The following is a 12205-nucleotide window of genomic DNA, read 5'->3' as shown; positions in this document are numbered from 1 at the left end:
AAAATAAAAAAATGACAAAAAAATAAGAAGCTCATTTGACGAAATTTGAATATAGATAACCTACCTTGCAAGCATTATCTTCTAAACAAGGTATTTAATATCTACATAAAAATGATATTATGCGAGTAGAATAGGTAAGTACTTATTAAAAATAATATACCTACACGTATTAGCTCTTTGCAAGTGGACGAAAACTAACGTATGTGGACAGAAACTAGCACAATGACCCTGTTTAATAGAACTATATACATACATACTTCAAGGAATTTTAAGATATTTTTAGGGCTATTATATGCTGGTAATTTGATTCGTGTGTGAAATGCAGTTAAACGAAAATATAAAAAATGTACGTGTCAATAAATAACATTTAAGATAAGTAATTGTATTTTCATAATTTTGAGTCGCAAAAGCGATAAGGATCATAATTTTAATATCGGTAATTCCCTTGTTATTTTTTGAGTTCACAACGGTGTGCTATTCATAAATATATATTACTTACTTAACATAATATAAATTTACGATTTTTAATTAAATTACAGTTTACCTATGAGCATTACGAAATGATGGTTCTCATTTGGGAAAAATTATATAATAGGATCGGATTTAGAGGTCGTGGTAGGTACTTGGAATGACAGCCCCACCCTCACCCAAAATTTAGCCCTTCTCCATCTCAGGAAAGCAAGGGAAGGGAAATCCGGCCCGTACCTACATATATAAAAATAGGTGAGAAAAAACCTTATGACATAATATTTATTACATTCCATGAACATGCGAAAACATACATTAGGTATCTACATAATGATGTAAAATTGTATGCACTTGTTGCAGTGAATGCATGAGAAAGTGGTTTATTACCTACCAGTGGCGGCTGGTGAAAATTTCTGCTAGGCAACACTGAGCAAAAAGTAACCTACCATAATATTAGATACTTTACTAGTAATCAATTTTAGGCAAGCCGGTGGGAATCGGCTTGAATGGACCAGCCGCTGCTGTTACCTACTCATAATATTGAACTTTTACGTCATCACTTGATAAAATGTACTTAACCCAAAAATAAAGCAAATTCATTTCGTCCCATGCATTATGCATCCCCCGTCTGTCCCGTTCATAAAGTAAATGCTTATTACAGCTGAATTCTGAATGGGGTATAGGTAATTTGACTACGATTACTAATTGAGACTCTCCATTCATTCATTAAAAAAATAACTAACTCAGACACTCCTTTACAAACTTAATAGTCCCACAGTAAGCTCAAGTGTTGTGGGTAGGTACTTAGACAACGATATACATCTTCCAAATAATTAATGAAGATACCTAATTGTTTTGTGTCCTACCTAATTAGCTCTCTCACTGAGAAACTTAGAGCATTCGGATTCTGCCTGAATTTCAGACAGGATTCGCTATAGAATTCTATCAAAAAATCGGCTTATGGTCAAAAAGGTTGTATTGACCGAGTGATGTATTTTAGGGACGTCCTAAAACCCCTTTTTACATTCGTCCACCTCCTCATTTTCTTGTATAATTTATGGTTTATAATACGCCAAATTTTGTAATTTTATTGCAACTACTACAGGGGTGCTCATCTTTAAAATTTTGTATGAAACTATTTTTTTTATTGAAGCCGTTTTTTGCACTGTTTGTACGTGGTAATTAATTATAAATATTTTCTCTAGTTTTTCGATCCTAAATTATGTTCAAAAAGTGTACAAAAACATTTAATTAAAAAAATACCAATTTTATTTATTTATTTCATCATATTATATTTTTTTAATTCAATTTGTAAAGTAGTTGAGATAAACGTATAAAACTATATTATTGTATTGCTTGATATAATACCTACCTTGATATAATAGGTATTATAATACCATTGAAAATGATAGTTCGATTTTTTTTCCAATAAATTGTGGACTATCCAATCTTTTACCTGACATAATTTATGTTACACGTTATGTACGAATTTGCAGTTTTTTTTTACCTTTACGCACTGATAGTGACGGATGTTATAAAAAAATACTAATCGCCTTTTTATGGGTATTCTTCTTAGAACGAACTGTCATCTAAATAATTCGGATCTAAAAACAACCCTTACCATCTCTACCATTGTGACATGTTGATATCTTTAAATACCTACTTATTTATGTTAGGTACTTTAATTATAAGATATTTAGATAAGTTAACAAAATTGGAAATATAATAGAAGATTAAATTTAGTCTCTTTATCATAAGCATAAGTTTTGGAAGGGATTTATTTTCATTAAACGTAAATAAAGATGGTATATGCGCTTAAATGTTTTAATTTCATCTTATCCTGTCTCATGCTTAGTTTAGTTCTAGACTAGACTCGATTCTATTCCGAATTTATTACGCCGGTGTTCAAAAATGCTGTTATTTATGAACCTACTGGCATAGGTAGGTATATCTACCTACCACTCTGCTAACGTTATGTTATGATTATGACATACATATTTTACCCAAAGAATATTAATCAGTCTGATATACGTACCTACTTAGGTAACATAGGTATCCTACCTATGTCATACCTACTTAGGTAACATAGGTATGCTACCTATGTCATACCTACTTAGGTAACATAGGTATGCTACCTATGTCATACCTACTTTTTTATTTTTTTACGGACAATATTTTTTATCATATATATTTAATTTAACCAAAATAAGACGTCAACCTGTATCAGGTTACTAGCAATGTGCGAAATAAGAGACCAGTTAATTGAGTTAGCGGGCAGGTACTCGTGTCGTGTCGCGCTAATGTCGACTTGCTGACACCGCGGAGGGAAAGTGGGTATTGTTGCAGCACGGCCGACCCCGGCCGGGCGGCCGCCGCCACTGCTTGTCCGCGCGCTCGAGCCCCTCAAGGTGACCCACTGCGACGATCTACCAGTTTCGCTAAATGCGCACCGACGAATCACATTCCATATGCAACCAGCTCATCGGGAGCCACATTACAATTGTTAAACAGTATGTAATGTTCATATTTCTATATACCTTGCTAATGTATTTATAAGTATTTATATCGTAAATATGTCATTGCAGATGATGTCAGTGTACGCGCTGTGGTTCTTGGCGATGTTAGCGCCATCTCTGTGCCGACCGTACGATCCGGAGGACGCGGGGCTCAAGACGGTGCTGCCGTCCAGCGGGCAGTTCGAGGCATTTTATCCGCGCGAGGCGCACGGCGTGCCGAACGGCTCGTCGAGGCCCGCGCACGGGCACGGCAGTTTCTACAAGCACCGCAACCCGGCGCTGGTGGATGTCAAGAACGCCGCCGCCTACGGCTTCAGGTTCGACGGTATGAGGAGATTCAACTTTGATGACGAATAACTTCTAACATCAACTTAATAAACAAATTCATCATTACATTGATTTTCTTTTTTCAACTACAATTATATCCTTCTCCTCATATTTATTGCCGTTTTAAAAATGATAACTAGGCAGTAGAGAGATTAAGAGTAGGTACTTGACACAATACTTACATAAAAACTGTTTGGCTTCGTTGGTATAGTCGGGTTAGTGGGTCAAATTTGACGATTTTGACATGCAAGATGCGACTAATACAAAAATATAATTCGATTGAACGCTATATTAGTTTGTATCATACATACCAGTCTATTCTACCTAATCAGATTGTACATGGAAAGTGAAATCGGTAATTTAGAATTCTTTAGAAAAATAATGGCACATTATTACCTACCATAGGTAATATTAAATATCGCAATATATGCTTAGAAATGGAAAATTGAAAAACACATGGTTATAAATATTTACATATGTACTCGTAAAAAGCATCTTGGAAAAATTCCGAAAGCTGGATCGGCAATAAAAGTTTTACTAAATAATAGAATCAACATTTCACGAAAATCTGTTGAGAATTGCAACCTGTCAATACTATTCCTATCAAAACCAAGACCATGACTATTCCAAATCCAAACATTTGCAAGACTAATTAATACCAGTACGAGGGTCATGCCAAAAGAAATTAGATACTCAAAATTTACATACTTTATTCTTTATTACAGCTATCTATTTTTTCGAAGTATTCACCGTGAACGTTTCATCCGTCCGTTCCGTCCGTTTTCATCCGTCTAAACCACTTAGAAAATACCGATGACCACTCTTCTTTAGACACCTCAGAAATTTCGTAATTATACGCAGCCAACGCATCTTCTTTGTTCTCAAATCGCCTTCCTTTTAATTTTTCTTTAATTTTAGGAAAAAGATAAAAATCACAGGGGGCTAGGTCAGGGGAATATGGGGGGTGGGGCAGAATAGTCACGTTTTTTGAGCTGAAATAGTCAAGTGTTCTAGCGGAAGTGTGCGGGGCAGCGTTGTCGTGGTGCCAGAGCAGGTGCCGGGTTCCTGACTTCGGCCGCTTGTCACACCAAGCTGACAGTACTCTTGGGGCACAAACTGTCACATACCATTCTGAATTAACTGTCTTTTGATCTTTTAGCACTATTGTAGCAATATGTCCCGTCTTGCAGAAAAATGAGGCAACCATTTGTTTTTGTGTGCTTCGGGTTCGGCGACATTTTGTTGGCGTCGGCTCATCTTCAAAACACCATACTGTAGACTGTCGCTTTGTTTCGGGATCGTAGTTATATAGCCATGTTTCGTCACCTGTAAGTATATCATATACGTTTTTTTTCTCGCCTGCGTCGAATTTGTCTATCATAAATTTGCACCAATCCACGCGACGGTCTTTCTGTAAATCGGTGAGCTTGTGCGGCCCCCATCTTGAACAACGCTTATGAAGAGACAGTTTACTATAAATTATAGTTTGCAATGCTGCTGATCCAATGCCCAGTTCACGCTCGAGCTCTACATATGTAATACGTCGGTTCGCACGAATATTTTTTTCCACAGTCTTTACATTTTCTTCAGTGACTGCGGTTGGCGGCCGTCCGGTCTTCGCCTCATCTTCAAAGCTCTCCCGTCCTCTTTTAAATTCAGCAAACCAATTGAAAACAGTTGCACGTGAACAAGCAGACTCTCCAAAAGTCGAGACTAAAAGTTCAAAACGCTCTTGAGGTGTTAAACCTTTTTTAAAGTCATAATATATCATAATGGCCGCTGTACACACATGGCCAACAGTTCCACCAACCCCCTTGGCCATGTGTGTAGAGGGCTACTTGGCCGTAAGTTGGCAGTTGGCGCTTGCGCTTGCCGGCCAACCGATTCGTGTCGGTTTTTTGTCCACACATCAAAGGATCTTGGCGCCAATGGCCAACTGCGTTTACACGTTGGCGCTTCATTCAGTTGGTCGTCAGCCGTCAGAGAGGACAGTAGTGAAATATTTACGAAAATAATAAGTTTATCTATGCCAATAATAGTGTAGATTTTAGGAAATAAAATAACCTTGCAAATGTTTAATGTATTTCCTCAAAAAGATAAATGTTCTTATCAGAATATTCAAAAAATTGTTAATATATCAAATAATTTAATTTTACTACGGGGTTATTATTTTTTAATCAAATTTTGCTGACAACGTAAAAGACCTAGAATTTCCTAGTCTTTTCCATTCCACGTCCATCTTTCATGAAGAGCCAATGCCAAGTGATTGGTTCGCCAATGTGTAAACAGCGGCTCTTATCTTGGCCAAGGGGTTTCACAAAGGGCTGGTGGAACCGTTGGCCATATGTGTACAGCGGCCATAACACGAAAATCACGTCGAGTAAGCTCCATTGTTGCGGAAAATTCCCGCCAAAATTATTTAGAAAAAAAAATAATTAAAAAAGGAATCCTAAGAATTTCCAAGTGTTCCATTTTTAAATTTATAAGCAGATAACCTACCTTTACATTGGTGTATAACTGGCCAGTATCAATAAAATGACCATGGAGTATCTAACTTCTTTTGGCATGACCCTCGTAACATCAGATCTGTCATCGAAATACTTCACCGCAGGTAAGTAAGGTACCCAATTGATTTGAAATGTTTACAAACCACACTTTGTTACACAACAACAACATTGACTAACATTTCATTTTGTCGGTAAGTTATCGCAAACATTATAAATAAAATATTTGTTTTATTTCAATCGCGGTTTTAACAGTTGAACGATTTTGTTAACATTGTTTTTTAAATAATAGGCGAGACGACTAAAAAAAACCAATTAGTCCGTCAGTTAGATTATCAAAGAATTTAGACACGTATTTTTTCTTTTTTCTCGTAAACGAAAAATGACGACGGTACAGTGCGTTGAAGTTTCGCGTGACATCACGCCTAGGTACAATTTTTACTTAGAAGTGTCGTCACAAGCCCCCACTCCGGAACTTTGATGCTCTATAACTTTGTATTTTTTCATTAATTAGAAAAAGCGAAAAATATGTGTTCAGTATTATTGGACGATCTAACTGACGGACTAAACAGAATGCCATTTTTTTATGTAGTCGTCATCCCTATTAACTCATAGGTATCTACTTATTAACCTTTAGGCCGATTTATGTACCTACCTATGGCTTTATTAAACCATATTCCAGGGTATTTTATTAAGACCCAACAGGAGGGGTCAATTCTCCATACAACGCTATCGACTATTTCCTCCCTAGTTTTTGAAGTAAGAGCAATGTTTTTTTTAACACAGATTATTCTTATTTTTAAAAGCACTAGGGCCCGGCCCATCAAAATTTTCCAAAAACGGCCAAATTGGTTATGCCGCAAAAAAGGGTGTGATGATCAAAATTCATAACAAATGGTCTAAATAAAAAACGAAACGGACCGACACAGATTATTTAATTGTTATTCAGATTCTCAAATTTCGTTCCGATTGGTTAAGTTTTGGAGGAGGAAATAGTCGAGAGCGGTACCTCGATTTAAAAAAAAATCGCAATATCTTTTACCTGAGTTGTCCGTAAAGCAAATTTTTTTTCTATAAATCAAGTCAGTGACACGAGTATATTTAACGAAAATTCCCAAATTGAAAGGGAGGGGGAGGGGGGCTGCTTTCCATTTTAGCATTTTTCCTGTTGCCTCTTAATAATGGGAATTTAAATAAAGGCATTACCGAAAATGACTATGTACAACTTTTTTTCTCGAGCATGTACTCTAAACTAAATTAATAGATGTCGTAGTTGTGAGAGTGATTACTTGTTCTGTGACTACTTTTTAACCGCCTTCCAAATCTCAAGGGAAGGGGTTCTCAATTCGTCTGTTTTTTTTTTATGTTTGTTCCTCGATATCTCCGTCGTTACTAGACCGATTTCGAATTTTTTTTTTTTGATTGAATGTATATGCATACAGATTGGTCCCATTTTTCTCAGAACCCAGTGCTGGTGGTGGGATCCTGGAGAAATCGAGGGAACTCCTCAAATCTGAAAGGCATACATATGGTGATTTTTGTGTTTTTAAAGGAACAGCATGCATTTACGTACGGAACAGTGACATTTGGTGCAGTGGAACTCCTGATGATGGTCAGAATGGAACTCCTCAAATCTGAACGGCACACTTATAGTGACTTTGGTATTTTTATAAGAACAGCATGCACTTACGTCCAGAACAGTGACATTTGGTGCAGTGGAACTGCTGATGATGGTCAGAACGGAACTCCTCAAATCTGAACGGCACACTTATAGTGACTTTGGTATTTTTATAAGAACAGCATGCACTTACGTCCAGAACAGTGACATTTGGTGCAGTGGAACTGCTGATGAAGAGTGAGCCGCCCCTGGGGGCCGATTTTTGAGTCTCACTGTCACTAAAATACCAGTTGAAAACGGTGAATTGCCTATTATTTTCAGTGACAATTTTCTGAATTCGAACGCCGTGAGACTCAAAAATCGGCCCCCTGGTTAGAGTTCCGTTCTGACAATCATTCTCATCTGTAAGTACTTCAGAATCATCCAAATTTCAAAATTGGTTCAGAAATGACGAAGATATCGAATAACAAACATTAAAAAATATACAGACGAATTGATAACATAATCCAACATTTGAAAGTATTTATCACCAGAACCCCAAATGAAGGCAGTTCTTTTTTGTTAAAAATTATTCCTTATATTTTTATACCACAGCAAATTAACTTCAACGAAGCAACCCCAGAAATTGTTATTATTTTCCACAAATGTCGGGCTTAAACAAATACATACTCGTAATGTTTACGTTTTACTTTAATAACAGTTGGTACTCCAGTTGTCTTTCAGCGTTAAGATGTTAATAAGGTTAGTAAACGTAGCTGTTAAATCACAATTTTATTCAACGTTATCTGATGGTTTTAATGGTTTGAATTTAACTTATTATGTTGACATAATAAGGTTAAAGGTACTTGAAAGTATACAACGGATTATCCGAGGTATTCTATTGTACCATTGTACACATTGGACTCATTAATAGTTTTAAAACGGTTAAATTTAGGAAGCAGGAATACGCGGTCACCCCGTTTTACGCTTATTCAAGTTAACCTATTGTAAAAATTAAATAAATGTCATATACAAAGAAAAAGTGACCAAGGCCTCCAGTGTTCCGAGCTGGAATCGAACCAGCGTACTCCGTTGCCTGAGTTGATTCAGCTAGGAGGTCGAACCATACTGTTCTACCTTCTACCTCAGGGATGACAGAGGGCGCCACGAGCCTTCGGGAATATACTTGGAAATTTCGACCCTTGCCTTCGTGCACCGATGGCCGAGTGGTTCAGGCATTCGCCCGGTAAGCGGAGTACGCTGGTTCGATTCCAGCTCGGAACACTGGAGGCCTTGATCACTTTTTCTTTGTATATGACATTTATTTAATATTTATAACATAATAGTAGTGTTACTATTTAAAAATACAAGTTAAAATATTTTCTTTGGAAATAATTTAATTTGTTCTTAGAGTATTAACATGACATTAACATGTCATGCAAGTTCTCGCGCCGTGTAAATGGGTCCTTATTTGAGTCATATTTCAGATTATTATTCAGCGTTATGTCCTGTAGAATAGTATCTGGTTTCTGGGATGTGGGCACGTCGACGGAAGGCCTCCCCAAGGACATGCGCAAGCGGCTGAGTATGTTTCAGTGGCAGGTGCAGACTGACTGGTTCGAATTTTGGTTCCCTGACTGGGACTGGGCCGACTCCTGTTATAGGCGGCGCATGAGTGTCGTGGCTGGGATATCGATAGGTATGTGAGTTTCATTTAAAGATTATATCACTCAATAAGGCACACATTTACCCTCTTACTAAGTAGGCGATTATAATATGCGTACCTAAATGGTCAAAGTTTTCATTTTTCAGTACCACTCTACTCTGTTAAACAATACAGTGAGCAATAAAAATATTAATATTAAGTAATACCTTTGCTTGTCAGTAAACTGATATTTGTATAGGATAACACATTCACGTGCCGCTTTATACCTCAAGGGTACTTCATGTACAACAAGGTTCTGTTTATAAGAATTTCTGTTAGATATTCGGGTGACAAATATATATTTTTTTGTATGGAATAAACCCCTCACTAACTCATCATCATCAATATTTTAAAAATCTATGACTATTTTTTAATACTTATAATACGATTTTTTAGACCATACGAATCTCGGTGTGGGGGCTCTTATAAACCGTCGAACGGTAATCACATCGGCGAACGTTGTAGAAGCATATTTAGATCGGGCCCAAGATCTTCGTCTCTGGGCGCTTGGTCGAGGAGCTTACTATTACACGCCTTTCAGGTTGGTATTCACACACATAGGTACCTACAGTCATTCATGCCTGTATTCCCAAAAGGATGGGCAGAGCACATGGAATAGCTCAAGTTTCAGTGCCACTTCTTAGCTATTTACGGGTTGGAGGAGACTGAAAATTGTGATGTCGCAGTGTCGACTTCTACGACACCCACGGGAGGAAAGGGGGTGGTGAAATTCTAAAATATTGTTTATTAGGTTAAAATATACATTCACAATTTTATGTCATTCATGTCAAAACTAACTAACTTAAATTATACATATTCTAAAACTACATCACTAAACATTTCGTTAGTAGAAGTTTAATATGTATGTTTAGACGTTTGACAAAAACTTGTAACGATTTACAACTTGCCGGCCGGACAAAACAGTTATTACATGTATTAGAATTTATATTACTTATGTACAGGTATCGAGTTTGGAGAGCCCGAAGAGTGATACCCAAGAGCAACAACCCAGAACACGAACACGGCCCGAGAGGCACGCATATCCCGAGACACGACATCTCCATCATCCACTCCAGAGAGCAAATGTACTTGTATCCGTACTTGCCCCGAACCTACCACTATTCAATAAGAGCACTCATCCCCGCAAAGCACCAGGAACTTCCCGATGACATGATATTCGCAGGGTCAGGTTTCGAGGACTTAACGCACATCAAGGAGAACTACAAAATAAATTATCAGAATCTGCACAAACGGGATATCATCGACTGTTCCCGATACCTCGTTAAATGGTGGGGTAAATTTATATGTTTCAAGAGCAACTATGATCAGAAGAAAAGAGCTGGAGTGCCCGCCGGAGGTCCGGTGCTGACAAATGATATGTTCATTATGGCCATAGGATGTTTTGAGATAAGGTACAATGAAGATCGTATATCGGTGTTCACTGACTTGAGGTACTACATTGACCACATTTATGTACTCTCTAATATTACTTGGGGAGAGTATTACGACTACGCGTATCAACTCTATGGTAATTATTTGAGTTGGTTTTGGTTGGGTAAAAATCAGGCTTTCATACCCGCGTGGTCGAGTTATATTATGCATGACAATTTTTCTCCTTTGGGAAAGTAATCGTAATTATACATCATACATAATATCATTACAGTTTAACGAATCTGCTTCTAGTAAAATCGACAGTTTGTACAGATTTTATGTACCGTATGTACCTACTCCTGGTTAGTCATTTGACATTCACAAAGACAAATATAAACCCATCACATTATTTTATTTTATATACTAATAAATGTAATCTTTTAAAAGCCGGAGAGGAAACAGAAGTGGCTAACGTTTGGAAAAATTCCCGTTAACGATTCCTCTTAACGCGGCAGTGTGTAGTGGGCATCCATTACGGCGGATAGTCCATACCGCCGGCGACAGCTGGTCGTAAACTGTCCCCGCTGACCGATATCTCAGCTAGCCCCCACTATAAATCATAGCGCGTTACTTATGTTGATATCGATCAGAAAGGGGAATCTAATTTAGTATGCATCTTTTAAGTAACGGGACTTTTAAATTTTGAGGTAATATCTGGATGTGTTGTCGATTTAATAAATTTACATAATTTATATCTACATATTTATGTACATACCTTTTTATACCCAATAAATTAAGTACATAACATATGACGATACAAAATAGAGATGGGCCGAATATTCGGTAAATATTCGGTATTCGGCATATTCGGCAATGTAACCGAACTATTCGGCCGAATACGAACATTGATCGTATTCGGCCGAATAGTTCGGTTACATTGCTGAATATTTACCGAATAAACAAAGTAAATAAATAGCGTAAGTTGTTTCGTAAATATTCGTAATTCATCAGATAATGACGTCCTATTTCAGCATTCTAAGGAACCACCAACGGGAGTTAAAAAGGCGTTAAAATATAATTATGTAAAAAAGTAAAAATAACGTAGCTTAAGAAACAAGAACCAATATTTTCTTAATGCACTAAATTATAGGAACATTAAGAGCCTTAGTAGGTACCTATTACCAATCATTGAAAAGTTTTTAATCCAGGATTGAAAATATGGTGGAACCGAATGTTCGGCCGAATATTCGTATTCAGCAAAGTCCGTATTCGGCTCATCTCTAATACAAAACATGCCGCAAGTAATATACCTACCCACATAGTCACACCGTGCCGGTAACACGAGCAAGCCATGTCAATATCAATTTTTGTTCAATTATTTTTAAATACATAATTATAATCTACTAGCTTTTGACCGCGGCTACGTTCGCGTTAGAAAGAGACAAAAAGTAGCCTATGTCACTCTCCATCCCTTCAACTATCTCTACTTAAAAAATCACGTCAATTCGTCGCTCCGTTTTGCCGTGAAAGACGGACAAACAAACAGACACACACACTTTCCCATTTATAATATTAACTATAGCTTTTGCCCGCGGCTTCGCTCGCGTTAGAAAGAGACAAAAAGTAGCCTATGTCACTCTCCATCCCTTCAACTATCTCTACCTAAAAAATCACGTCAATTCGTCGCTCCGTTTTGCCGTGAAAGACGGACAAACAA

At 37.3% G+C, this 12205-nt stretch overlaps 1 protein-coding gene across 1 annotated transcript; it reads left to right on the top strand.

The window, feature by feature from the left end:
* Positions 1-2730: 2730 nt before the first annotated feature.
* LOC125241805 lies at positions 2731-3377 on the top strand. The gene is made up of 2 exons (XM_048150448.1): positions 2731-2978; positions 3054-3377. The coding sequence occupies exon 2, from the start codon at positions 3054-3056 to the stop codon at positions 3339-3341; it is 288 nt and encodes a 95-aa protein (XP_048006405.1). The 5' UTR covers positions 2731-2978; the 3' UTR covers positions 3342-3377.
* Positions 3378-12205: the final 8828 nt, after the last annotated feature.

The sequence above is a fragment of the Leguminivora glycinivorella genome, chromosome Z (assembly GCF_023078275.1).
Source record: "Leguminivora glycinivorella isolate SPB_JAAS2020 chromosome Z, LegGlyc_1.1, whole genome shotgun sequence".
Lineage (NCBI taxonomy): Eukaryota > Metazoa > Arthropoda > Insecta > Lepidoptera > Tortricidae > Leguminivora > Leguminivora glycinivorella.
The sequence above is the reverse complement of the archived record's forward strand: the minus strand, read 5'-3'. Positions and strand labels throughout refer to the sequence as shown.

Coding starts and splice junctions, on each gene's coding strand:
- LOC125241805 (XM_048150448.1), top strand. CDS start 3,054: ATGATGTCAGTGTACGCGCTGTGGTTCTTGGCGATGTTAGCGCCATCT.